Consider the following 27430-nt stretch of genomic DNA (forward strand, 5'->3'; position numbering starts at 1 on the left):
TCGTCCTCTGGCCTGGGCTAGCTCCTGGGACTCGTCCTCTGGCCTGGACTAGCTCCTGGGACTCGTCCTCTGGACTAGCTCCTGGGACTCGTCCTCTGGACTGGACTAGCTCCTGGTCCTCTCCCACTAATGTGCAGAGCAGCATGGGTGGCCACTCTCTCTCTCTCACGTGTTTCTTGTTCAAAGAAACAGAGGACAGGTAAGAAAGTCAAAAGGCTCATGTGATGCCCTGCAGGGGGGCTCTCCTCCTCAAAGACAGTGAGCTCAGCTCCAGGGACCTCAGGACAGGAGCTGGGCTCCCAGGGACGATGGGCCTGAGACCAACAGCAGAGCGAGGGGGGCCGGGAGGCGGGCGAGGCCCTGATCCTACCCACACTAACTGGGGTCCCGCCTATGAAAATGTACAAATCTCCCCAAATAGCCAAACTCGGGTTTTGTAAGAAAGCGTCCAGGCCAGAGGAAGCAGAACTAAATATCCTTTGGGCAGGCAGCTGGGGTAACAGTTTCCCAGAACTGCGTAAGAGGGGGCTGTAAGGATGTGTTTGGCCGAGGGGCTGCTACCCTCACCCCCACTCTGGGGACAGGGCCACATCCGCCTGACCCAGGGTCAGCTATGCGGCACTGCTGGGTGACCGTGTGGGGCCCAGGAACACCCTGGGACAGGCGGCCATTGGCTGAGCCCCCGCTCCCCTCCCGTGGGCCACGTGTCCTCGGCATGTAGCTGCACCCCGTGTGAGGGATGGGCGTGGTCTGGCAGCCGGCATACTTGAGTCAGGGTAATGGGAAAAACAGGCAGGAAGGAGCACAATTTGTTAAAACGAGCCCATTTTTCACTGGGGTCCTCTGTCCTCCTCCGTTCTCCGGATGACAGGGAAACGAGAGAAGTAAACTCCATGTTATTAACAATCAGACACGGTCGCTGCTAATCAGGGGTGACAGCTGATCACCCCAAACGGCCCAGCGCTCAGTGCTGGGGCATCTACCTCTGGGAGGGGTGTGGCCTTCAGATGTGGATCCAGACTCTTCTGATATCCCGGGAACTCGAGAACACCAAACCCAATCCCTGAACTACCGCGGGAAGCTCTAGCTCGCCGAGCTGGTGGACGCCCAGGCCACCCCCCCTCCCTGGGCTCCGGCAGCTTGGCCGGCCACTCGCTCTTGGGGCCGCTCGCTCTCGGGCAGGGCGGACGGGCGGGGGCGTGTGGAAGAACTGAGGGCCTGGGAGTCAAGGCCATTCTTTTATTTTTCCACTGTTTTATAGGCCTTTTCTCAGAATTTGAAAGTTTTTCTAATTTAAAGCAGCATAATGGGTTTAGGAAGTTAAAACTTTGAAATGATTTTGAAAATCATTATTTTCTGCCATCACTTTACATAAAATGATTTCTAGCGACCGGACAAGTTCCTGACTGCATCCCACAGCTCTTCCTCCACAGACCCACTGCAGAACTAGCCGGTACCAGGCACGTGGCTGTATTCGTGGGGGCCGCACCCACAGCATCTGTGCTCACCCGCCTGGAGGCTCTCAGCCTCTTGCGGTGACGCGGAGGATGTGGTTTTTCTGTGCTCAGAGCCACACACGCACGGTGGGGGCATTCTCTCTGACCGTCACCGTGAGTCAGGGGCAGGGAGGGGCCACGCCCGAAGGCTTAAGCAGAGCAGGTGACAGACAATAAAAGGCCCCAAAGAACCGTTACAGACCGCCGTCTACTAAAGAAAGCCCGCATAACCCTCAAAAATGAGGATTTGGTTATTATTTCAATGGAAACAAAATTCTGAGGAGCTCGTGCGGGACGCGGCCTCCCGCGTGCACACAGAGCCCCGGACCTTCCAGAGGAAGGGAGGGAGAGAAAGAGCAGCGCCCGGGGAGGACCGTGTCACAGGGCTGCTGGGGCAGCAAGGACGGACAGACGGAGGAGGCGACGGATGGACGGAGGAGGGGGTGGACAGGCAGAGAAGGAGACACAGACTTGAGAGATGGAAACTCAAAGCTAAAGCAAAGAAAAACCCACAGAAAATGGTCCTTTTACCTTCCACAGGGGACAAGGGAATATGAAATGCTAAAAGAAAACAAACAAAAACAAAAGTAAACCATGAAAAGTCAAATTAATGTCTCAAGACTCAAAACAAAACTTACATCAAGCTGGAAAATGAAAAGGTCGTGGCAAAACTCAGGTCTGATAGAGAAGAGTCCCCGCCCGAACCCCGACCCCCAGCAGCAATTTCAGAAAGGGCCGCCGGCCCACCCCAGGGCTCTTCCCAGATTCCCAAGACCCATGCTGGGGGTTGAGGATACTGACTGGGGACCAGCGGCAAGTTCCAGACCAAGGACAGGGCTGGGAAGACCCGTGACCAGCCCACCCGAGTTCCGGGTAAGCGGCAGCAACAGGGGGGCCTCTGGGCCCCAAACCTGCCCCCATCCGCCTAGCTCTGCTGCACGGTCACTCGGACGTCCCGCCGAGGGCCCGCACGTGCTCCCCACACACCCTGGGGCACAGACGAAGCCCACTGGAGAAGGTGAAGGGGGCATCTACTGCCGCCAGAGCCTGCCGCGGCGGGGAATGTTCCTCCGTGTGGTTGTTCCTACAACAGGCTCTGAGTTCCTGGACTCAGGCCCAGGCACGGGCAAGGCCTCCTGGTCCCTGTACCTGGAAGAGCCGCACGCGCGTGACAGGGCAGACTAAGCAGCACTGATAGGAAGCGGCGTGTGGGCACGTGGCTGCGCCCCCGCCCCGGCCGCTGCCCCCCGCCCCCCCGACTCACTGCTCTGCGAAGAGCTTTTGGGCTTCCCGATGTACTTGAGGATAGGGTTTCGCCTCTTGTCCTCCAAGGCGTCCTTGTCTTTTTTGGAATTGCCGCTCTGCTGAGACAAGAGGCACGGGGTTTGGAGAAGGTCCTAATCTGCAGACACGGCCGCTGGCCCCAAGACTCACCCCAAACAACTAACTAGAAAGCAGACTCCCGCCTGTTCCTGAGGCACCATGGGTGCTTCCGGCCCGGGTCTGAGCTAGTCTGTGGGTTCTCACAGACGCCCCTGTGAAGGCCGCGATGGGGGGGCTTTCCCAGGCTGCCCCCCTGCAGAGAACCGCACCAGAAGATGCTGTCTAGATAGCTCTGTCACCTTCTTGGTCTTCGGGAAGAAGGGCAGCCACTTGTCCTTGTCAGTAGCTGCTTGGGCCTTTTCAGCCGCGCCGGAAGGCCGAGCCTCTCGGAGACGGAGCCCGGCGTGGCTCATGTAGGTATTGAGGACGAAGTCCATGGGGGTGCTGCGAGAGAGGGGCGGGCGTGGGCCATCAGAGCGCTCGAGCTGTCCCCACCACCCAGGCGGTGGTCCCCGAGCAGCAGCGGCCTGGACCCCACGGCCCCGCTGTGACCAGGGCTACACCCAGACCGTGACCCCCGATGCTACGGGCCCCCCTGTGACTGGAGGATGGCCGGCACACCGCACGCTCACTCACCTCCTGTCCTCCTCGTACTTGGACCTGGAACAAAAGAAAGGACAGATGACTCGCACTGTGGGGCACAGGTGTGTCCGCCGCACACACATGGAGGATGGGGGCCGTGGGGGAGGGAGGCCGGGCCTCGACTCTTGGTCGCAGCTCTGAGCCAGCGTGGGGCCCAGGAGGTGAAAGCCCTCGCTCCCCTGGGGGCCTCCGCACAGCTACGGTGATGTCCTTCCAGCTGAAAGGAAGGGGATGCGGCAAACACGGCCTCGGGAGGTATTATGGAGGAAGGGGCTTGCGCCACGCCCCGCTGAAGGACGACAGAAGGTCGCACCCTGAGACCGGATCCAGGGGAGCCTATTTACAGGCAAATGGTAAGAGCAACGGACGCTAGAGGGTGCGCTACCAGCCAGGCACCACTCGACACGTATTAACTCGTCGAGTTCTCAAACCGCATGAGCAGATACCAGATCTTGTGAGACCGAAGCTTCCCTGCTTCACCCCATCACAAGCGGGTGCCCATGCTGCCGGTGATAATGCCATGTGACTCTTGGGCGTGAGGACCTCAGAACAAGCACAGGCTGGTGTTGTGCTCACCCTTGGAGCGGTCAGGCTGATTCTTGCCATCAGACCGCTAGAGAAACTGAGGCCCAGAAAGGTCCAAGGCTTGGCTGAAGGCCAGGGGGCTGTTTCCAAGAATATGCCCCCCGTGTGCCCTGATCCGCTGCAAGACCGTCCCTGAGGCCGCGTCCCGGGATCTCCAGGGTGCGGTCTGACACGGAGCCCCGACTGGCTACCACGAACTGCCCTGCACACAGCCACCCGGTCTCGGCTGATGGCACCTGGTCTTTCCAGCGGCTCAGGCACGAACTGCAGAGTCTTCCCTGACTTTTCTCTCTCCCACAATCCACACTCAGTTTTTAGGAAATGCCTGTTTGCTCGACCATCAAAATACCCCTGGGACTGACCACTTTTCACTGCATCCTTCGTCCCAACCCCTACCACGTGAGTTCCCGTGCAACCCCTCGCCTGGGACCCTCCCTTGCTCCCCACCACCCTCCACCCACAGCCCAGCCCCACTCCCGGCTCCCCTTCTGTCCGTCTGTCCATCCATACAAGCGTTCTCAGGCTCTGTGGCCGCCCTCCCGTCACCTCTGAGGTCAGCACAGACCTTCTCGACATGCTCTGGCCAAGCTGCCCTCCGCTGCCCCCAAATGCCAAGCAGGTGCCTACCCTGCCCTGCTGCCCTCTGCCTGGGATGCTCTTCCCCCAGATGTCAGCGAGGGCAACGGCCCCACTTCCTTCAGGTGCTCTAGCGTTACTCTCTGGATGCGGCTCGCCCTGACACTGCTATTTAAATCTGCCACGCACCAGCTCTGTGCTCCGGACCCCTTCCTTCGGCCTGCTGTCTCCCCCTCATTTCGAACATGTTACAGACAGATCTTGCTTATTTATCAAACGCTGCTTTCTCTTCCCGCTACAACGTTAGCACCATGGGAACTGCTGTTTTGCTCACGAACACATCCCAGGAGCCTAGAACAGACTCCATAAATCTCGCTGCACGGAATGGCAGCATGAAGACTCCAAAGACGTCTTGTCCGCTTTTGTCATTTTATAGCTGAGACCAAGGTCACACACGACCGAAGCCTGACGTGCCCAAAGTCACGTGGGTGACGCCGGGATGACGGGCCGCGACTTCCTTCCTCAGAGAGTTAGGTGTCTTCTGATGCCATCAGTTAAATACGGCCCACCCTCCGTCTCCAGCTCATCTGCCTCCTGAAGGCAGCACTCACAGCAGACCTGTGGCGTGGCCCTCCCGCTGGTGTCCACGGGACATCCAGGCAGGAGGCAGGGCGGGCGGGAAGAGGGCTCAGAAGGGAGCAGAAGCTCCTAACGCCCGAGTCCTCGTGGGCAGCCCCGGGCCCTGCACCTCGCATGGAGTGCGCGCTCTCCCCATCCTTCAGCGGAAGGAGGGCCGGCAGGCATGGAGGGGAGACGTTGGGGAACAGACCCACGAACACTCGCATCTGTTCTGCACTCACAGAATGTCTGCCAGGGCGGCCAGCTGCTTCTCGGCCACTTGGCGTTCTCGGACAGGGTCCCCGTCCAGGTCCAGCAGGTCATTCTCTCCATACAGACTGCCAAGCCCCAGGGTGCGCTTTGTTCTAAGCCAGAGAGAGAGACGAACGTACAGAGGTGCCCGGCAGAGGCCCAGAAGGAGCGAGGCACGTGCGCACGCATGGGAGACACGGGGCCAGCAGGCGGGCAGGCAGAGGGGCGGCGGGTCAGCACCTGTAGTCCTGGATCTGCTCCTGGATCTCGGGCATGGCCGCCTCCTGAGCGTCACGGAGCGCGGCGCGGACGTCCTCACAGCTGCGCAGACGCAAATCTGGTGGGAACCCAGGGAAGACACAAACGGGGTGTCGGGAGGCGGGGGCCGCGCCTGCGGAGCCCCCTGTGGCCCGGAGGGAGGCCGGCTTTCCGCCCTCCTGTGAGCCAAGGGAGGCGGAGGCCTGGACCCAGCCGGTCACTCCTGAATCCAGGACTGGAGCCCTGCCGTCCGGGTCCCAAGGCGAGGACAGGACACCTGGGCGTTCCAGACTCCATGACGTGGAAGGACCTTAAAGCCCTGCCTACTGTCAGATGTGCCGAAGGCTGCCCTCTGCCGGCACAGTGGTAACCTCTCCTTCTCGGTGGCTGCCTGGTAAGCACCTCACGTGACCCTGGCGGGGTCCGTCCTGTCCCTGCAGCAGCGTCACGTGGGTGAGGACCAGTGTCCGTCCAGCTCCGTTCACCCCCTGGCCGTGGGACACTTCCCAAGCTGCCTGGGACCCGCTCCTCAGGCTGACGCCCTCTTATGCCGCCTTCCCTCTGCTTTTCTACTCATGACCTGAGAGTGAGAGGGAACGGAGCGACCACCCAGCCGGCCGGCTCCTCACTGGACCAGCTGCTCTGGGATCAGTGAGGAACTTACAGAAACAAAAATGCTCCGCAGATCCCGACCCTGAGGTGGGACGGAGTAGGCCCTGGTTTCTGGATTTTTCAGAGTTCCCTCAGGGATTCTAATGATTGGCCAGGCTTAGGAATCCCTCAAGTCCAACCACCTCTTGGTACAGACGGCCTTGCAGGGCCCAGGAAGGCCCCGGGGACGACTGGCGGAAACAAGCGCATGTCTCACGGGGTCACGTCTTCCCTTCCTGGGACGAGCTCCCCAGGCAGGGCCTGTCCCATGGTTGCTTGTCCGCCAGCCACCTCCCCCTCCTAGAGGAAGGGGTGCCCAAAGACGGGCTACGCGCCCTCTGCTCTGGCGCCCCCAGGGCCCAGGATGAGACTAAGTGGCCCAGGAGCCGACTTACCAATTTCAGCCTGTAACACCTCTGGGAGCTTCACTCTCAGCGGCTAGAAGAGAGGAGTGGGGGCGGGCGGTGAGACCCACAGCCCAGGGCGCGTGGGAGATGTTGCCCTGCGGCAAGGAAGGCCTCCCAACACCCCCTTGTCTTCTTCTGCGACACCTGCTGCCCGTCCTCCCTGCTCTCTCCTTGTGAGCCTTCACACGAGGTTACGGCGTTTAAGAAATGGAATCTGAAGCCACAGGGCCAGCAGGCCATCTTCCGGGGTAGCCCGGGTGGGTTTACGGGTTCCCTACTGCTGCCGACTCCACAGCAACGCAGAAACGTCACTGGGCCCTCTCCTCTGCTCCCCCTGTGGCCGAGTGTCCCAGTAAGCACGGAGCACGAGGACCTGGCAGCGGGGACAGGCTGAGTCCACCACCCCTACAGGGCCACCCCTCCTCCAGACCCACACAACGGGACAGGCACGGAAGTCCTGGGGAGCACAGGACTCATTAATCCCGCGAGCTTACGCTGTGGAACCAAAAGTCACTTGGGCATTAGCGTAGCTGGTCAGACTGCAGGCCCACAATGCCCTGTGTGGGCAAGCACCTCCGCGGCCCTGTCCACATGCACAGCGCTCCTCTGCCCGCACACTCCGGGCCTCCTCCCTGCGAACCCTGCTTTGGGCAGGATCCCCAAGGGCGCTGAGTGTCAGAACCCTGGCTCCTCATCTGGCTCACTGATCTCCACCACCATCGGGGGTCTCTGTGCCTCTGTTGCTTCGTCCCCTGATGGGCGGGCAGGGAGGGCTGGGGGGAGCCAGCACTGGTCCAGGGGGCAGGCAATGTGCCTTCTACCTGGCACACGTGGAACGAAGGGGCCAGGTCAGGGGCTCAGGGTTGACAGCAGGGCCGCGAACAGGACCCAGGAGCCCTCAGCCCCGACTTCTCCTCAAAAACCTGTCTCCATCCGGCCTAAATGTGTGGCTTCGTTCTCCCTCTGCTCCCGAGTGGCCCCAAGAATCCAATAAAACTGTAATTCAATCCGTGACTGCCTTACCGCATTTTTCTCTAGGAAAATATTCCAGATGTCTTTTCCTAAGCCACGGGAATCCTTGGGGTTTGTCTGCTGATAAACTTCTGTGCACAGGTAAAAAAGCTAGGAGAAGAGAGAAAATGGGTTAGAGCAGCGGTTCCCCACGTCTCCACTCCGCGGAGCGGGATTCTGACCCCAGGGGACAACGGGTGGTGCCTGGAGCCATCTGTGACCCTTCTCGGGAGAGGTGCTGGGGCGCCTGGTGGGCGCAGTCTTGTGACCTGGCTGAGAACGGAAGATGCACATGACAGCCCCCAGCAAGCAATCCTACAGCTCAACATGGCCACGTGGAGGCTGAGAAGCCCTGGCTTCGAGTTTCCGAACCCTCCGGTAAATCAGCGCCAGCCTCAGCCAGGCAGCTTCCAGCACAAGCACCCTGGACTCTGCATCCCCCCACACCTGAGCCTTTGCCTCGTACTTGTTTGTATCTTGTTTTCTAAGGGTTCGTGTCAAGTGCTCAGTGGGCACCTCAGTGGGCACCTGCTGGGCGCATGATGTTGACCCTGGCTCCCAATGGCGGTCAGCCCCGCAGGAAAACAGCGGTCTGGGTCTTGTGAGGGACACAACATCCTCCTCTCTTGTCCATCTTTTCCTCTGAGCCCAGAGCAGCATGAGAAAAGCTGCTGAGGCTGGTGGCCCTGAGCCCCGTCCCTGCACACACCACCCCATCACCTTTGTCACCTTGCCCCTCTGCTGAGCCTCCCCACGGTAACGTCGCGGGTCTGCAATCCCCAGTGTTGCCCTAGAGAGACGTGTCCTCCGAGTGGACCAAGAACCGTGGCAGGTGTCCCGGCCTCGCTTCTCCCACACTACATGCAGTCCCTCCTGCTAATCTTGCATCTTCTCGGCTCTGTCTCCGTCCCTGAGCCACCTGCCGCTGCCTGCGGATCCGACTTCTCTCAAGAGCAGAAGCGAGGGCACAAGTGGGCCTCAGTCAAGACGACGCCCCTGACTTACCAGCGGGCTGGGGTCGGCCTGAGAGAAGATGTAGCGCAGGAAAACGCCCAAGTGAGCTGGCCGTGCCTTCAGCTTCTCGAGGTCCTGGAAGATGATGTCGCTCTGCAGGGCAGAAGGGCGGGGGCAGCTGCTGTGCGTGGACGCAGGGCACAGTAGTGTGGCCTGCTGCAGCTTGGCCCCCATGGCCCCCGCCGGCCCGGGCTGACAAGCTGCGGTGCCCACCCCGCGCCCCCTCACGGCCGCGGCAGCTCCGACTGCTTCCAGTCAACAGCAGCTGGTGTGACCGTGACGAAAGGAGAAAGCCAGGAAACCGTTACCTCGTTGTTGAAATAACCCGGGTCATAATCTTCCTCTGGGCCAATAATTAAAGGCTTCGGGCTTTGGTCTGCGCCCTGGGGAGAGAGGCCGGTCTCAGGGAGAAGTTAGGGGACAGGCGTCCAAGCCCTCCACGACACGCGTGTGGGGACGGCGCGGCAGGGAGGACCACACGGGTCTGGTGAGCGTTGGCATCTCCCCACCTCCCCCAAATCTCAGAGGCAAGAACCACGATTTCCACTTGTGGAAGTCAAGTGCTCCCGGGCGGGGCCGCCGGGGCACATGTGCTCGGGCATGGGAAGCGAGAGAAGGCGTGCTCTTCCTGTTTGTGAAAGCTCTGGGGGGCGGCGGCTCCCGCAGGACGGCGGGCTGGGGCTCTCTGTCCCCTCGGCAGCCACGCCCGCGCCCACCACGGCGTGCACCAGCGCCTGCAGGTACCGGTCTCTGTCACAAGACAGCTCGGGGCCTCTCTCTGCCTCCCGGAGGCAGACGACAGGGGGGATGGAGCTGACCTCTCCCCAGCGCGGCCTGCTCAAGGGTCTCCGGTGGACCTCCATGACCGGTCTCAAATCTAGGCTTCTCGGTGTGGTTTTCTTCCTCGTGCCAATTTCACTAAAGACCTAAACCTACCTAGTGTGCTGATATTAGGAATGATGACAGTGTTTGTGCTGCACAGGCCTTCCAGATGCTTCCCTGGACAAGCTTCCTCCTGGAGGTTCCTTGGGCTTTCAGACCTTTTCTCCCAACTACGTTTTCCACTCAGTGCAATCTACCTCATTTCCAGGGATGCGCCAAGAAGGGCCCTGCTCTGGAGCCCACCTGGATCCCTCACGCCCACTCTCTTCCAGGCCTCAGATGCCTCCCACCCCCGCTCGCTCAAGTGGCTTCACCTGACGGCGCCTCCCGGGTGTCCCTCACTCCTCCTGTTCTCCTGGATATTGGTGGACCCTCCGCTCAGCGTGACACACACAGAACCCGAGACCCAGAAGGCATGTCAGAGTCTGGCACTCAGTGGCAAATGAAAAAGTGAGGCCCACAGAGGCTGAACGCAGAGGCAGGCCACATCCCGGGCCTCCCCCGTCCCGTGACACCGTGGGGCCCCCAGGGGACACTAGATGGCCACTTGTGGCTCTACTTGGCTCTCGGGTGAAACCTGAAAACACCAGGTTTTTGCTTGTTGTGAGCGGGAGTCTTTACAAATACGCAGTTTTTCTCATTACAGAAAGCAGAAGATGCTCATTATTAAACAAAAATAGACGTTGTACAGTGATGCAACAGAAAGTAAGAGTTTCCAAAGGCTCCACCTGCTGCTGCTGAGCCTGGACGGTCCCCCCGGCCCCACCCCCATCAGCACACATTATGACTCAGAAACTGGGGCCCTGCTGAGGCCGCTCCTTCCGTTCAAAGGTAACAACCTCAACAATTCTCAGAGGATGGGAGAAAGGACCCCCACGACTAAGCTACTCCACACCTGCTCCCATCAGCCGCCCGAGGAGCCCTCGCTCCAGAGCAGGATGTGCACGGGCCACGACCCTGCAGCACCCCGGGGAGGGCCGGTGGCCGGTGGCCGCTAAAAAACGCTGTTTTTCAAAACCAGGAGCTCTCGCCATGTTGCTCACACGCAGTGACCCAGCTTCTGGCTCCACAACGTCAGGCAAATCCCCTCAACAGTTGGAGTCCCTGCACTGAGCCCAAAACGCTTCTCCTGATGCCCCCCTGCACCTAGTCTACCCCCTGTAGGCAGGGGTGTCCACACCAGGCTTTCAGGACCGCGGGGCCACAGGGAAGCGCCCTGGAGGGCGGACACGCCTGGGGCCGGTCCCAGGGTAGCTGAGCTTTTATTTGGTTCCTATATTAGCGTGCCAAATGTAAGATTTTGCGTAAGACAAAGGATTTTGCTAAAGAAAGAGAAAACTGAACATGAGTATTCTGGAGACACCAAACAAACCTATCTGCCGTTCCACACAGACGCTCTCTGCTCCTCCACGTCCCTTCTCGTCCCTTCCCTGTGGAGGTGTTCAGGTGTCCTCACACGGAGCCCGTTCAAGTGCCTGTTCATACCACGTTCTTCCCTCACTTTCGTTCTCTAGACAAAGTCTCCCTTAAAGGGGGTTTAGCCTGAGTATTCCTGGCCAGGCCTGGGGAAGCTGGTTCTGGAGGAGGGGAGGGAGACTGCTGGGGGCTCTGGGCCCCTCACCTGGTCGCTGGCGCTGGGCCCTGCTGCGTCCGAGCCCTGCCGCGGGTGGTGCTGGGCCAGCCTTGCCATGATCACAGGCGAGGTTCGGGGACTGTCCGGCCCAGGGTCCGACAGTGCCGAGTTCCGATTCATCAGCGCCTGGAGGAAGAGAGCCCATCCAGAAAGTGCCCCTCAGCTGGCCTGGTAACGCCCACGCCCGGGGGCGCATGCACGCACGCCCGGGGCTACGCAGAGCCCTTGGCTGCGTGGCACCCTGCTCGGTGCTCAGGATGGTGCTCTGAGGCAGATCCACTCCCTTCCCGCCCTTCACACAAGGAAACGACCACTCGGACGGGTCTCGAGACTTGCTCAAGGCCGGGAACCCAGTGCTGGGGTATTCCCTGGATGCAGCCCGGGCACCTGAGCCCAGCCCGCAGCCGTCCCCTCTAAGCCAGGCCACCTCCCAGACAACCAGCCCTCAGGATACGTCGACTCTGGGTCACCAAAGACCCTCCGCCCCTTCTTGGGGTCTTTCCCACAGATGGATCCTTGCACATACGCTCACCGTCCCCCACGGACAGGTGGCAGCAGTAAGGAAATGCAATTCCAACTATTATTTAAAGTTAGAGTTCAAGCGTGTTAATTGGCCTGGCTGAGCAGATATCTGACTGACGACGTTATGACTTCTTCCGTCCTGTCGTCCTTCTACTTTGCAATTTTATATTTGCAGCTTCTATGTGCAGGCAGACAATAGCTGGAAGGGAACGTGAGGCCGAAAGCTGAAATGCTTCTGACCCTCCAGGAAAGACGAGCTGTTCAAGTGAGATCTGTGAGGGAGCGAGAGAGGCTGCCGCCCCGACTCGGCCGGCTCTGTATGTGCATCTAAGACGGCGTGGCCGCAGCCGAAGTCCCGTGTGTGTGGCCGAGACTGAGGCTCTGCTCCCCTGTGCCCAGAGGCTCGAGCCGTTCGCACGGCTGTCTCCGCCCGGCTCTCTACGGAACGGAGCGGTGGTAAAGCAGACGCTGGGTCTGACGGTCCTGCACGCAGCGCAGAGTGACTAAAACCCCGGGAGCTGGAAGTGTGGCCGAAGCGCACCCGCGGCAGGTCGGAGGCCGCGGCACAACGGGCCACAGCAGGACCTCTGGGCGCCTGGACAGGGGATGCCGACCGGGGTTTGAGACGGGGCTGGCCCCTGCGGGCACTCACCTCACTGAGGGAGGGGAAGCGCTCTGTCCCAGAGTCCCAGCCGCTGTCCCCCTCCTGGGAATCCAGAGACAGTTGGCCTGGGGAGCAAACAGGTTGCACAGGAGGTGGTGCTGTGGCCTGGGGGCCTGCGTGCGGGGCAGGAAGGCGAAGCTGCCACCTTTCCTCCTTCCCTGGTTTCCCTCAGGTCAGATGCTCCACACCCGGCTTTCGCCTCCCTGAGGGCCTGTGCCCGGACCTATCACCTCCTGGAACGAGACTCCACGGCTCTGTCACCGTGAGTCGTACCCTCAACCCACCCCACCCCTCACTTCGGGTCACAAGAGCGCCAGGGGCTGGGAGGAGAGCCGGGGTCTGGACCCCCATCATCCCAGTAGCGCCCTGGCTCTCCCGAGGGTGGGAAGCTTACGCCCTCACGGCTCCGTCCCTGTGCGAGGACGCTGCTTCCTCTCCCCATCCTAATGCCTGGAGAGCAGGGACTACAGCCAATCTTTCCTGAATCAGCCCCATGGGGAGGGACAACAGGGAGGAAACCTGGGCTGGAGATCTGGGGTGAGGGGGGGACTCACCTTCTGATGCTCTCTGGCTGGTGTCGCCATGTAGGGGGGGTACGTCCTGAAAAAGAAAGGTCAGGAGGGTGGGCACATTCTGCGAGCCTCTCCCGCACTCAGTCCTTCCTGCAGCCAGCCCTTCCCTCGGTCAGCAGTGTCTGCTCCAAGTAGTGGCTTTTCCTGTTCGTCGCCTTAGAAGTGCCCAGGCCGCGGGGTTACTGCTTTGTTGGTAGTCTGAGGAGGGCGGTGAGCGCTAACGCCGGAGAGGGAGCCTGGCCCTTAGAGGAAGTCTCCACACTCACTGATTTATCGCCCCGGGCCCCACAGCACCCACTGAGGAGCTGCCCCAGCGGGGCCTGAGGGGAGAGGAGGAGGGGCGGCCTCTGAAGGACTGACCACAGTGACTGGGCCCCACGCTCGCGAAGCACGCTTTTCTGGGCCTCACTTAGGCTTTCGGCAGTGCTGAGGCCCGTGTGACCAGTGAGCAAACGGGGCCCAGAGACTGTGCGTGACCTGCCCAAGCCGCGCAGCAGGGCAACCCACGCCAGGGCTGGCGCTCAGCCCCGCCGCTCCCGGCCGGTGTTTCGGCCTCACCCTGCGGAGCCCGCGAGCACAGCGGCAGGGCAAACACGCACGGCCCGGGAGGGCGGCACGCTTCGGCTCCGACCATAACCCCTGGGTAGGCCCTGGTGGGCTCTCCAGCTCACAGACGAGGACATGGGGCTCCCAGGGCTCAAGCAACTTGCCCCAGAGTCTTAGCGCTGGTGAGCTCAGAACCTGAGCGCCTGCTGGCCACGTGACATGGACGTGCCCTTCGGAAAGTAGAGCAGTTTAAATTTGATTAGCCTGTGGTTCCCAGGCATTCTGATCTGCATGGTCTGAAAAAGAAAGTAGAGGATCCTCGAAGAACCTTTACTGGCTTTGGCAAATATGATTCTTGGAGATCTTAGTTTCCGGAGAGTTCCTTCTCATTTGCCCGAAGGGTTATGGCCCGATGGAGACTGGGCAGGATGCCAGGAACAGAGGCCCTGACTGGATCAGGTAAGGGCATCTTCTGCCTGGGGTTTCCCTACAGACCCCGCTCCATGGTGCGGGTCCCTTACCACGCCTAACGTGGGAGGTGCCTGCGGCCTTCGAGGGGACCCACTGCTTGCGGCGCATGAGGCTCAAGGAGCCGCCAGAGGCACGCTGAGTACAACCGGAGTGGGAACGGCCACACCCCCCGCAGGGAGCAGATGACGAAACTGAGGCCGCAACTGCAGGCTCTCGGAGCGCAAGAAAGGGCCCCCCAGCGCCCGCACAGTGCTCAGCCCTGTGGCGTCGAGCGAAGAATTGCTGCCCTTTGTTTCTTTGTAAGATACTGAATGCTGACTAGTCGAGGCCCGGCCTGACTCAGGAGGCCTCTGCCCAGGCTCTCCTCCTCGTTCTCCCCGTGGCCACCTGTGCGGCACTCTTCCTGGAGCCGGGCCGCGGCACTCACCACGAAGCCCCCCGTCTCCTGCTGGATCTTCAGCTGTAGCTGAGTGACGCGCCTCCGGGCACCTTCGATCTGCTCTTCCAGCGGGCTGGCGGGGTTCCGGCTGTACACCTCACAGATACGCTGGGGACAGTGAGGACGACAGGGAGGGAAGGGCACAGGGTGGTTAGTGGACGGACGACTCACCCAGGGGTGAGAACAGGCAGTTACCCGAAAACCAAGAGGAGAGACGGGAGCTCTCTGCCTTCGGGAGATGCACGGGAGCTGGCCGTCACTCAGGAGAACAAAAAGGTGTAGAGAGGGTGAGAAACATCCCGGAAAGCCAACCGGGGCTAGAAGACAGGACACAAAGGCCCGTCCAGTCTGAACCACCGTCCGAGGCTGGGCGTACGCCTCATCCTAAAGAAATCTCCCTTGGCTCTGGCTCAAGTGTCAGATGTTCACTGTCTGCAGAGTAGGCCACACAGGGAGCTCACACGCAGCACCGAGAGTCCTAGGAGCCCGGTCTGGCCGCAGGTGCTGCTGGAAGCCGCTCGGATGCTCACCTGGCGCTCACCCGGTGCGCACGCAGAGCTTAGAGCCTGGGCTTTGCAGTCGGGGAGGCCGGCCTCTGAATTCCGTCCCCCGGGCTCACTGGCTGTGCAGACCTGGCAGACTGTCCTGCGTCCTCCCAGGTAACGGGGATGTCGGTCCCTGCCCGCCGGGGGGCAGTGAGGCCCGGACGACACTGCCTGTGAAGCCTTTGCAGGAGGCAGCTACTACTATTGCACCACAGAAGGAAATGCCTGATAAAGCTGGCTCATCCCGCAGTTAAATAAAGCTGGGGGGCGCACACTTTCTGGGAGCTCATCGGGCCTCCCTGCTACCCGACGGCCTCTCCAGGCCCGTGGCCTGCGGCCTCTAGTAGGGTTTCCTGGCTGCACTGCAGACATCTGCGGCCTCCCCTCCCCGGCCCCACAGAGCAGCTCTGCCTCCAGCCGCCGGGGCTCTCCGGAGACACTGTTCGCACCCTCAGTCTCCCCATCCCATGGTTCCTTCCCCTCATCCCGCACGAATGCTCCTTTCTGGTCTTAAAACAAAACCCAGCGGCCAGCATGAAGCCCTTCCATCAATTCTGATGACCCTTCAAGCCGCTGCCTCGGCCCTTTCTCCTTCCTTCCACGGACATGTCTCCAGACAGGGCTCGACCGTTGGGGCCCAGAGCCTGAGGCCTGCACACAGTCTTGTCCCTCCGACTCCTTCAAGGAGCCGGGTGACCCAGGGGCCAGGCCCGCGGCCGGGCCTCAGCTGTCATCTCGAGCGCCCCCTCCTTGGAAGGCCATCCTGGTGCCCCCCACACACCCTCACAGCCTGCCTGCAGCCTCGCCCAGTCCCTGCGCCCTGTAACTCGCGTGGGCCTGCACCAGCTACGCAGGAGACATACCCAGAGACATGGTCCTAGCCTGTACGTTACTTAGTCGAACGGGGAGAAGGACAAACAATTCCGAACGTAACAGCAAATACAACAGTGATGTGACAGGTGGCTGTGGTGTGCCATAAAAGCACCAAGTTCCAAAATTCCATCCCCACTCGCTCTCCTCCTCTCTGTACTGGCACCCTTGGGGACCCCACCTAGTCCCCAGTTCCAACTACCACCTTCACGCCGAGGACACCTGAACCTGTCTCAACCCTGCCCGCTCCCTCGAGGCTCAACCCCCTCATCTCCACGGCTGGTGGACGGTCTTTCTGTCTGAACGTCCTGCGAGCACCCAGAGCTGACCTTCGTGTCTTCCCCGCAAACCCTGCCCTGCCCCCTGCCTCCATCCACCACCGGCTTTGCCGCCGTCCCAGCACCCAGACTCAGGGCATCTCTTGTTCTTTCTGCCCTGCTACCTCCCTCCTGCAGGCTGGCCGTGTCTCCCTGTGCTGATTCCTACACAGCAGCCGCGGGACGGTCTCTGGGCATGTCTGCGCACGGAACACGCGTCTCTGGGGAACACTGGTTCGGAGATGTGATCACACGCCTGCTCAAAATCCTCTGACCCATCCCAGGGTCTTCAGAATAAACACCAAGCTCAGCGTGGGGTTCAAGGCCCAACGCACCTTCCAGAGTGAAACGGACTGAACCCAAACTCAAGTGCCACCTCGGGAAGCCCTCCCTGATTCCTGCAGATTATTCCTTCTTTTGGGCTTCTGTGTGCTTAATATTTTAGAACCTGTTGACACACAATTCACATGAGATAAACCTCAGCATTTTAAAGCGTACAACTGAGTGGTCTGCACACATTCGCAGGGTTTACGGAGACGGCCCCCACCACGTAGTTCCGGAACACAGCCACCACCCGACAGGATGCGGTCACTGCCACCTTCTCCCCGCTCTACCCCCGCAACCACTAATTTACGTTGTGTCCTCACGGACGTGCCTACGCTGGACCTCCCTTTAAATGGACTCACACGACCTGTGGCCTTTTGCTCCTGGCTCCTCCCTGAGCACCTCTCGTGTTGTAAGCAGTGCCTCCCGCCCGGGGAGGGGGGTCACGAACGTCCGCATACACGTCTGTGTCTGATGTGTTTTCAGTTCTCCGGGGTCAGACCTGGGAGTGGGGCTGACGGAGCGTGTCTCTGTGCGTCTCTGTGCTGTTCTGATGAGCCCCCGAAGCGCGTTCGCGGCGGCCGTGTGACCGCGTCCTCACCAGCAATGGTGGGAATCCATTAGGTAACGAGCACACGGGACATAAACTAGGATTTCCCCAATTTCTCCCCTCACCCACACCTGCGACTCTCTGTTGTTTTGGTTCCAACCGTCCGGTGGGTGTACGGTGCGGCTGTGACTGGGACCACCCTGATGACCAGTCGCCACTGGCTTACCGGCCACCTGTGTGCGTCTTCACTGTCCATTCAAATCCTCTGTCAACTTACCAACTGGCTCGGATTTCTTTTTTCTTTTTTTTTTTTTTAAGATTTTATTTATTTATTTGACAGAGAAAGACACAGCGAGAGAGGGAACACAAACGGGGAGTGGGAGAGGGAGAAGCAGGCTCCCCGCGGAGCAGGGAGCCCGATGCGGGACTCGATCCCGGGACCCCAGGATCATGACCTGAGCCGAAGGCAGACGCCCAATGACTGAGCCACCCAGGCGCCCTGGATTTCTTTTTACTGTTATGTTTACAGGGTCCTGTACGTACTCTAGCACGAGCCCTGGATCGGACAGAGGAGTTACAAGTATTTTCTCCCATCCTGAGGGCTGTCTTTTTACTTTCTGATTGTGTCCTTTGATGCACAAAGGTTTTTAATTTGGATGAAGTCCAATTTATTTATTTTTTGGTTGTTTCTACTTCTGGTGTCATATCTAGGAAAACACCACCTAATCCAAGATTTGCACCTGTGTGTTCTTCTGAGCGTTTTGCAGTTTTATTTATTTTTTAACTTTTTTTTTTAAGATTTTATTTATTTGACAGAGACACAGCGAGAGAGGGAACACAAGCAGGGGGAGTGGGAGAGGGAGAAGCGGGCTTCCCGAGGAGCAGGGAGCCCGATGCAGGGCTCGATCCCAGGACCCTGGGATCGTGACCTGAGCCGAAGGCAGACGCTTAACGACTGAGCCAACCAGCCACCCCAAGTTTTGCAGTTTAAAAAAAAACACTTTTAGTTCTTATATTTGTTTTTGGTCAATTTGGGATTATATTCTGTTTACTGTGTGAGGTATGGATCCACATTCATTCTTTGCATGTGGATGGCCAGTTGGTCCAGCACCATTGGGTGGAAGACGATTTTCTCTACCAAGTGGTCTGGACACCATTGTCAAAATTCAACTGACCCTATTTGTGTGGTTTAACTTCTGGACTCTAAACTCTATTTGACTGAGCGATGGGTCTGTCCGATCGTTCTGTGTTGCTCTCTAAGTGTCTGTACTTACTACAACGTGGTATGCATGCATGTCCCTCCATCCACAGATACCCCACTGGATCACAAACCCCACGAAGGGAAGCTCCACATCTCACTTTTCTGTGTAACCTCTCCAGCTTCTGCCCCCACATTGCTCAGACGCCCTGCTCCCCCTGCCCCACACACGAGCACCCAGCACGCAGCAACAACTCAATCCTGCCCAACACAGGAGCGTAGTTTCACATGTCCATGCCCTTGGCCTGTGCTGTCCACTCACCAGCGGACCTGCCCCATCTGTTCTGCTCGCAGAAGGCCCACCCGTCAAGGCTCAGCTGAAACACAGCTCTGTCCCTGAAGTCTCCCTGCATCCCCATCGTTCACGGAGTGCTCTCTTCCTTGTCCCCCCGCTGACTCTCCTACTACACTGTGAATTTTCTCCGCTACAACAGAGCTGTGCTGAGGGCAAGAACCGTCTAAACTTCCCACGTCTGTGTGCCACACGACCTGAAACAATGCTTTATAGGAGGTGGGCACTGATGGAAACGTGCTCAACGGAAATGAAAGGGCCAGGCCAGGACTTGGCTGCCCCACCGCACCCCCTCCACCAACGGGATCCCACCGCCCCCTGCACCCCCCACTGGAGACCCTTAGACCTTCCTTGGCTCTGGTGTTCCCTTGCTGTGTTCTCCCCACTCCATCTCCTGCTGGGACGGGGCTGTGTGTCCACTATTTGAACCTATTACCCAGGAGCTCTGGTCCCTGTTCACTTTCTTGCCTGAGTTCTGCTTTAATGAATCCCACGGTCACAACAACCATTCAGTGGGCCGCAAGTTTCGGGTGCTGGGGTTTAGGGGTGACAGGCTGTGTCCTGAGAGCAAGGCCGTGGCCAGTGGCCCTCAGCAGGACCTCACCTGTAACTCCTTCTCCTCTTGCCTCAGCATATTGCGAAGGATCTGGGTGGCATGTTTTTGGAATTCAGGATCCTGGAAACGGAACAGACCAGTGGTGAGGGTGGGAGCAGCCTCGCAGCTTCTCTCCCACCTGCTGGTTCTCAGGCAGGAAAAGCCGGCAAAGCCGTTGGGGTCGTCTGTATGTTTGAGTGACCCACAGCCCCTCAGCAGACTTCAGGCACCGGGTGTCCCTCCCAAATTCCTAGAGGCCTTGGCGACAACCACCCCTAGCACCGAACCGCTCCAAGTTGGTTCCCAGCCCGCTGGCTCGTTCTTCTGTCTGACCGCAGATCCCGGCCCCGTTCCTAACCGCACCTCGTCCTTCCGCTGCCCGTCCGGGTTCACCCCTGCTGCTGCCTGTGCTTTCCCGATCCGCTCCCCTTCTGTCCCCTTTCGTCCCTCAGGCAGCCTTCCCCCTACTCGTCTGTGTGTCCTTGTGACAGTGGCTGGCCACGGTCTTTAATGGACGCCCCTGTCCGTGCCTGAAGGGGTGCACCCTCCCTGCTGGCGGGCGGCACCCCAAGGGCCTCCGTAGGGTCCCCCCCATTGAGGAAGCACGTTGCCCGCTGCTGGCTGGGAAGGCCGGATGCATTCACGTGGAAGGTGGACACTAAGGGTGGAGTGGCCCCTTCCACGCGGCCAGTCCTCGTTTTGTTCTGCTGACGCTTCACAGATCTCCGACTCGTCTCTGCCTACCAGCACGCCTGAAACAACCCGCTTTCCTCCCCGCGGGGTGACCACGAGGACCGTTACCTGCAGCGGTTTGGGCCCTGTGATGCGCTGTGGAGGGGGCAGAGGTGGTGGTGGAGGCGGCGGGGGGACCACAGGGGCGACTCGGGGTGCTCCAGCGGGGGCAGGGTCCTGCTGCAGCCCAGAGACACCAACGGATGAGGGGGAAGAGCCCAGGAGGGTCAGTGCGACGTAGGTGCCGGCTGGAGGCAGACAAGGAGAGGTTTGCTCAAGGCACATGGTCCTGGTGGTGGACACTCAAGCTACAAAGGGGGTGGGGGGCGTCTTCTCCCTTCTTTCACGAAGCTTAAAATTCTGCAGATAAACCTCTCCACACTTCAATGCCCTGCCGCCCCCTAATTCCACCGGTACCCCTTCCTTCCCGTTCTTCACGCAGGATGCCCAAGCAGAATTCCACCCAGGTACGTGGCTGCCCTCCTCAGGGGCGGCCGGCCCTCGTGCCCTTCACCTCACTCACTTCCCTCAAGCCCCTGGTGCACAGAAGGTCCCGCCCTCCTCAGGCCGCCCGCCCGTGAACTCTTCCCTCAACTCTCTTGCTTCTGTTGGATTACCTGGGCAGCCCTGATGGTTGGGTCTTCCTGGCTGCAAACAGAATGTTTTTGCCTCTTCCCCCCAAATAGGCAACCACTGAGGGAGGCTGTCCGTGGAGGGGACAGGGGAGCGAGTGGCCCTGGAGGGAGCTGGTGCAGCAGGGTTTGGTCTCCACGGGCGTGCAGGAACAGGGCAGGCCCAGTGGATCAAGACGACACACGTGATCCTAGCTGCCTCTCTCACCCACAAAGGAGGCCCCGGGTCGAAGGGCCTGCTGCCCCAGCCCACCTGCACCCCCACCCCCTTTCTGGGCTCCGCTCTCTCCGACTCACATTTGATAAGCTTCACCACCTCCAGGTGTGAGCTGTTGGTCACCATGGTGCCGTTCACCTGTAGGGGGACAAACGACGGAGTGAGCAGGATGGACGCAGGGGATCCTTCTGAAGCTCAAACGCCACTCCTTCACAAAGCCACTTTCCAATGCTCCGCAGGACCCCCTGGTCATTGGGACTTTGCTTCCATTCACAAGTGCTGTACGTCTGTCTTCCCGGCTGGCCTGTGAGCCTCCGGCCCCCGGCCCGCGCCCCTGCCCAGCGTGCTTCCTCCTCACTGGAGGGCTGAGGCCTTGCCTCGCCTAGGATTCCCTTAGTGCCTCCAGGACTCTGCGGCACCAGAGGCCGGGCAGGTCCCAGCAGGTGGCAGATGGCAAGGCCCTCAGGTCAGCACTGTGTGGGTACAGAGTCTGAAGGCCCTGGGCCCCTTGCTGGTCTCAGCCTCCCCATCTTAGGTGTATTTTTGTTGTTTGTTAAATGGGAAGATAAAACCCATCCCAGAAGCTTGGTTACTTAGAGTCAAGAAAGGCCGAGGATGGGGCTCCTCCCCACATTCCTGGGGTCCTCTCGTGGCACCGCCCCCAACACAGAGGCCAGCCACCCCAGGGCGAGGCAGAAGGGGGGGCACTCACTTTGATGATCCTGTCGCCCTCTCTGACGCCAGCTCTCATGGCTGCCCCTCCTGTAGGGAGAAGACCTGGTCAGCAGAGCCCAGCCCCCCTCCCGATGTCACTGACCCTGCCCGGCAGTCCCTCCAAAACGTCTTCTCAGCCCTTTGTGCCAGGCCCTCAGAGGCCTGTGTGCCTCCTGCCCTGCTCCGGGGACGATCCCGTGAGCTGCAGGGGGCGTGCTGGCCACCTGGCTCAAGGCCAGGCTGCTGGTAGCCAGAGGGGCAGGCCTGGCTCCGGGACAAGATGTGTGCTTTATCGGAACATGTCTGGATGGGTCCCACGATCCGGTGGGAAGAATGAGTTATCTTATTACATGTAATTGTCAATGTAACAGTAATTATCAAGAGGAACAGGGAAAAACGGGTGAAAACAGGAGTTTTCAAACTGCTTCCTGAGCCCTGAGAGCCTCCTTCTGGGGTTCACACCAGTAAAGATGACAGTGACCACTCCTTTATCGTCTGTTTAAATTTGCTTTAGACCCGGGGCACCTGGGTGGCTCAGTCGGTGAAGCGTCTGCCTTCAGCTCAGGTCATGGTCCCAGGGTCCTGGGACCGAGCCCTGCATCGGGCTCCCTGCTCAGCGGGAAGCCTGCTTCTCCCTCTCCCACTCCCCCTGCTTGTGTTCCCTCTCTCGCTATGTATCTGTCAAATAAATAAATAAAATCTTAAAAAAAAATTTGCTTTAGACCCTTTGCAGTTTCTCCTTTTATTTATTTTTAACAGATTTTATTTATTTGGGAGACAGAGTGAGAGAGAGCACAAGCAGGGGGAGAAGCAGACTCCCCGCTGAGCAGGGAGCCCGATGCGGGGCTCGGTCCCAGGACCCCGGAGATCATGACGTGAGCCGAAGGCAGACGTCTAACTGACTGAGCCGCCCGGGCGCCCCGTTTCTCCCTTTAAAAGGGGCGGGATTCGGAGCTCCTGCTGTGCATTACTGGAGGCCGTCCCTCGGCTGGAGGCCACAGCACCGTGACCGCTGTGTGGTTTCTAATGACTCAGTCCTGGTCTGGTTCACATCCACGAAGCGTAAGCAGCACGAGAGCCAAAGCAAGCTAACAAGTGGCATACAGACTGTGTTTCGGTGAATCTGCCCCAGATGATCATTCAATCCGTAAGCTGCATTTGTCTGATCAAAACAAAACTCCCACGAAGCACATATAGATGCTTCTGGTCTAAAAGGAGCTTCTACAGTGGAGATGCATTCCAAGTTCGGTTTCAACCCAGGGACTCAGTATTACACCCCCGTCTGCAGCCTGCTATTTACGGAAGAGCACTTGTGAGGAGCTTAAAGCACTCTAGGCTGTGTCTGGAAACCAAAGGTGGGAAAGCGCTGTCTCGCCTGATTTTGCAAAGAAAAGCAGTCTCCAGAGTAAAGGAACCAGAGAAGTTCTCCGACTTCAGTGAGCACGAGGATCACTGGGGGAATTTGTTCAAAGGCACATCCCCTGGCCCCCTTGCCAGAGGGTGATTCAGTCCTTCTGGGCGTGGGCTCGGGACAAGGATGGCAGCCCCCACCCCCTGGGGTCCGGGAGACTCTCTTGTCGGCATCGACCACACTCTGAGAAACAGTAAGCTAGAGGAGACTCACGTCAGGGAGAGACAGTAACAACCACTTCGTTACTCCTGTGAGGTCAATGCTGACGCAGATGTCGTCTCTCCGTGTCTTCTCGCCCAAACACACGCGCATGCATGTGCACACACAGACACACACAGACAGACAGACAGACACACACTTTCCAAAACTCCGGTTTCCCTGGCAAGCCACCTTTCTGCCATTTTGTGTCCGGGTCTGACTGTGCTCAAGCCTCTGGCCACCCAGTCCATCCACCAAGCCGCCATCTCTCCAGTCCAGAAACAGGGAGAACGAGGGAAGCAGAGAACAGAAGCATCTCTTCGGAGCTCCATCCTCAGACAGGAAGACAAGCCTGCCACAGACCCAAGGGAACTCACAAACACACAAGCTGAGACTATTTACATCCTCCTGCGACCCACATACCTCGTTTGGGTCATAAATTTGAAAGTCTCCTTTCACCTTCCCCATGAACAAATCCCAACTATTTCCCAAAACTAACAGTATTTTTCTTCCCATTTTGCAATGTACTGAGTGTGGAATGCTGGCCTGCTCCCGACCTCCTTCCTCGTTTTGCCGCGCACGGCTGTGGGGTGCTTCGCCGCCGCTGGGTTTTTACAAACGGGAGGTTTGGGGCAACCCCGCGTTGGCCCGGTGCCCCGACAGCAGGTGCTCTCTTCCCGTCTCTCTCACAGTCTGGTGATTCTCACAGCATCTAAAACTTCTCCATTATTCGACGTTTATGGTGATGGGTGCCAAGCGATCGCTGATGCGCCAGCGTCACTGTGTGGGGGCCCCGCAGGCTGCACCCACATGCGACGGCCGACTTAGCCGGTGCGTGTGTGCCCACGGCTCTCTCCCTCCCCGCGGGCCTCCCTCGTCCCTGAGCCACGGCGGTGCGGACACGAGGCCAGTTAATGACCCTACGACGGCCTCGAAGCGTCGGGTGAAGGCGAGAGTCGCACGTGCGGGGCTGGCAGTGAGAGGCGAGCAGGGGTGAAGCTGAGCGAGGAAGGCGTGTCCAGAGCCGACAGCCCGAAAGCCCGCGCCTCTCGCGCCAACGGTCAGCCGCACTGTGAGCGCACAGGAGACGTCGTCGGAGGAAACTGCAAGTGCGAGTCCAGTGCGCACACAGGCCGAGGAGAAGCGAGCCGGCCTGCTGCTGACGTGGACAGGGTCGCGGTGGTGCGGACCGAGCATTCGGGCAGCCACGCACCCCCTTCTGCCGAAGTCGAGTCCGGAGCAAGGCCCCAGCGGGAAGGCCGAGCCCGGGTCGGAGCTGCGGGAACGCAGCCCGGGCCAGCAGGGGCTGCTTCGTGGGGTGTCGGCAGAGAAGCCGTCTCTGTAACCCAGAAGCGGCCGGGGAAGCAGCAGGGTCCCCAGAAGGTGGAGCTCGGAGACTTCCTGGAGGTGGCTACGCGACCGACCCACTGGCCATGTGGACGAGACCGCCTTCTCCGGGAAGACGATGCCTCCGGGGCCCTCGTGGCTGGAGAGGAGGGGTCGGTGTCCGGCTTCCAAGCTGCAGAGAACAGGCTGCCTCTCTCGTCAGGGGCTAAGGCCGCCGAGACTCTAAGTGGAGCCCACGCTCGTTGACCGTTCCCAACATCGCAGGGCCCTTCGGGGTGATGCTGACTCTGCTCCGCCTGTGCTCTGGAAATGGCCCAGCCAAGCCCGGACGACGGCTCGTCTGCCTGCAACAGGGCGGACTGAATGTCCGGAGTCCACGTTGAGACCTGCTCGGAAAACAGATCCCTCTCAAAATACCCAGCAGGGGCCCCTGGCTGGCTCAGTCATGGAACATGCAAGTCTTGATGGCGGGTTGTGAGTTCAAGCCCTGTGTTGGGCGAAGAGCCTACTTAAAAAAAAAAAAATTGCACCCCCCCCCACCCCCGCCACCCCCTGAGCTCTGACAGACGGACAAGAGAGGAGTGTTGTTTTCATGCCCGCCCACACAACACCAACTCTGTAGCTCATGGATCAATGAGTCATTTCGACTTTCAGGTCTTTTTTTTTTTTTTTTAATATTTTATTTATTTATTTGTCAGAGAGACAGTGTGCAAGAGAGCTCAAGCAGGGGTAGAGGCAGAGGCAGAGGGAGAATCGGACTCCCCACTGAGCAAGAAGCGCGATGCGGGGCTCGATCCTAGGATGCTAGGATCATGACCTGAGCCGAAGGCAGACGCTTCACCAACTGAGCCACCCAGGCGTCCCGACTCCAGTTTATTATCTGACAAATACACTTTGTGAGACCACAGCTGCCATAGATGATTCTGCTGATGGATCTGGGCAAAGTCAACTGAAAACCTTCTGGAAAGGATTCGTCATCCTTGATGTCACTGAGAACATTGATGGTTTGTGAGAAGAGGTCCAAGTATCAACATTCACAGGGGTTTGGAGGCTGACTGCAGCCCTCGTGGAGGACCGTGTGGGGTTCTGGGCTTCGCTGGAGAAGTTGCCGCAGATGTGGAAACAGCAGGGGGCGGGAAGTGGGACAGAACTGCTGCGATCTCAGGGTGTGATCTGAACGCACGTGGAGCTCTCCTTACGGAGGAGCCAAGCACGTGCTTTCCCCATGGGGGAGCTCCTCCTGGAGGGGATGCTGTGAAGACCGCGGCCATGACCTCGACGGATTTCGGACAAACCTAGCGGATCACACAGAGGCAGCGTGGGAGAGGACCGGCTCCAGCTCTGAGAAGTGCTGCGGGACATCGTCCACGGAAGGAGGGGCCCATTGATGCCGCAAACTTCAGCGTCTGATGTTCGGAGACTGCCACGGCCACTGCCGCCTCGGCAGCCACTGACGCAGAGGCGAGACCGCCGCCGGCACAAAGGCTGTGACCGGCTGATGAGCAAGAAGGTGCTTTTCGCGAAGGCTCGTGTGTCGTGGTTTTAGACCTAATGCTACCGCACATGGCAAACCACGGTGTGGCTCACCTCACGCACCTGGAAACCAAAACGTGTGTGACTCGCTTTATGGCGCTATTTGCTTTACTGTGGCGGTCTGGGACCGAGCCCGCTATGCCGCCGCCGTGAGCCCGTGACGCTCTCCAAGTCGCCGCCCAGCCCCATCCCTGAGGTTCACTCCTTTTAGGGACACTTGCTTCACACGCTTCCGCACTCCTTCCTGCTCACCAGTGTCAGCCGAGGGCGCCCGTAAGCGCTGGCTGGACCAACCTGGACCGGCCTGCGTACAGGCCCTCCCACCCACTTCCTAGCCTGCCAGCGAGTTTTCACTCCCCCCTTCCAGACTATTCCTGAAATCCCACGTCTTCCAGGGAGGCTTCAGCCGCAAACTGCCGATCTCTCGCCGCCGCCTCCTCCCTGTTGTCCCGCACTCGTCACTCGTCACTCCTCCTTTGGTCATTTACCATTTAAGATCAGTGCATCTGCAAACGCAGGCAACCGCTTGGGCTGGCGCATCATCCCCAACTGTAAAGTGGGGTCTCTAATCCGCCACAGCGTCTTCTGACCCAGTGCGAGGGGCTTCCTGACGTCCTGAGGGCCACTCTGCTGTTCTTCCCCTTCCCAGCCGGAGAGCATCAAGCGTGACCCCTAGAAATCCTGTCCCGTGGCGCCGAGCTCTGGAGACGTCCCCAGACGGGACCAGGTCTAGAGCCAGGCATTCACACCCAGAACCCGCCACGCGCACGTTCTCTGGCTCCCACGGCGGCCGCACACGCGGCTCTTGCACACCCAGCTGCACACACGCGGCTCTCGCACACGTGGCTCTCACGCTTGGCTGCACACACACGCAGCTCTCGCACACTCGCCTGCACACAGGAGGCTCTTGCACACACGCGCTCTCACACACTTGGCTACGAACACGCGGCTCTTGCACACTAGGCTGCGCACATGCGGCTCTTGCACACTCAGCTGCACACATGCACTCTCACACACTTGGATATGAACACGTGGCTCTCACACTCAGCTGCACACACGCGCTCACACACTTGTCTACAAACAGGTGGCTCTCACACACTCGCCTGCACACAGGCGGCTACGCACACGCGCTCTCACACACTTGCCTGCACACAAGCGGCTCTTGCACACGTGGCTGCACACACGCGCTCTCACACACTTGGCTATGAACATGCGGCTCTCACACACTCGACTGCACACACATGGCTCTCGCACACGCGGCTCTCACACTTGGCTGCACACACACACAGCTCTCGCACACTTGCCTGCACACAGGAGGCTCTTGCACACACGG

The 27430-nt window shown here is 59.5% G+C and overlaps 1 protein-coding gene across 1 annotated transcript in view; it reads right to left on the bottom strand.

Annotated features, from left to right (window-relative positions):
• Positions 1-27430, bottom strand: part of ARHGEF11 (Rho guanine nucleotide exchange factor 11) — a 49503-nt gene that overhangs the window by 13348 nt on the left and 8725 nt on the right. The window contains exons 5-22 of the mRNA XM_035009873.1: positions 21607-21656; positions 20975-21032; positions 20115-20293; positions 19323-19394; positions 14551-14670; positions 13089-13134; positions 12523-12599; positions 11337-11474; positions 9142-9216; positions 8825-8926; positions 7832-7930; positions 6797-6839; positions 5733-5829; positions 5483-5605; positions 3456-3479; positions 3119-3263; positions 2761-2857; positions 2028-2057 (exon numbers count right to left, since the gene is read on the bottom strand). Coding sequence (XP_034865764.1) covers positions 2028-2057; positions 2761-2857; positions 3119-3263; positions 3456-3479; positions 5483-5605; positions 5733-5829; positions 6797-6839; positions 7832-7930; positions 8825-8926; positions 9142-9216; positions 11337-11474; positions 12523-12599; positions 13089-13134; positions 14551-14670; positions 19323-19394; positions 20115-20293; positions 20975-21032; positions 21607-21656 — 1575 coding nt within the window. The remainder of the gene's footprint in view (positions 1-2027; positions 2058-2760; positions 2858-3118; positions 3264-3455; positions 3480-5482; positions 5606-5732; positions 5830-6796; positions 6840-7831; positions 7931-8824; positions 8927-9141; positions 9217-11336; positions 11475-12522; positions 12600-13088; positions 13135-14550; positions 14671-19322; positions 19395-20114; positions 20294-20974; positions 21033-21606; positions 21657-27430) is intronic.

Source organism: Mirounga leonina, unplaced genomic scaffold, assembly GCF_011800145.1.
Source record: "Mirounga leonina isolate KUSES-001 unplaced genomic scaffold, KU_Mleo_1.0 Mir_154, whole genome shotgun sequence".
In the NCBI taxonomy this organism is placed as follows: Eukaryota; Metazoa; Chordata; class Mammalia; order Carnivora; family Phocidae; genus Mirounga; species Mirounga leonina.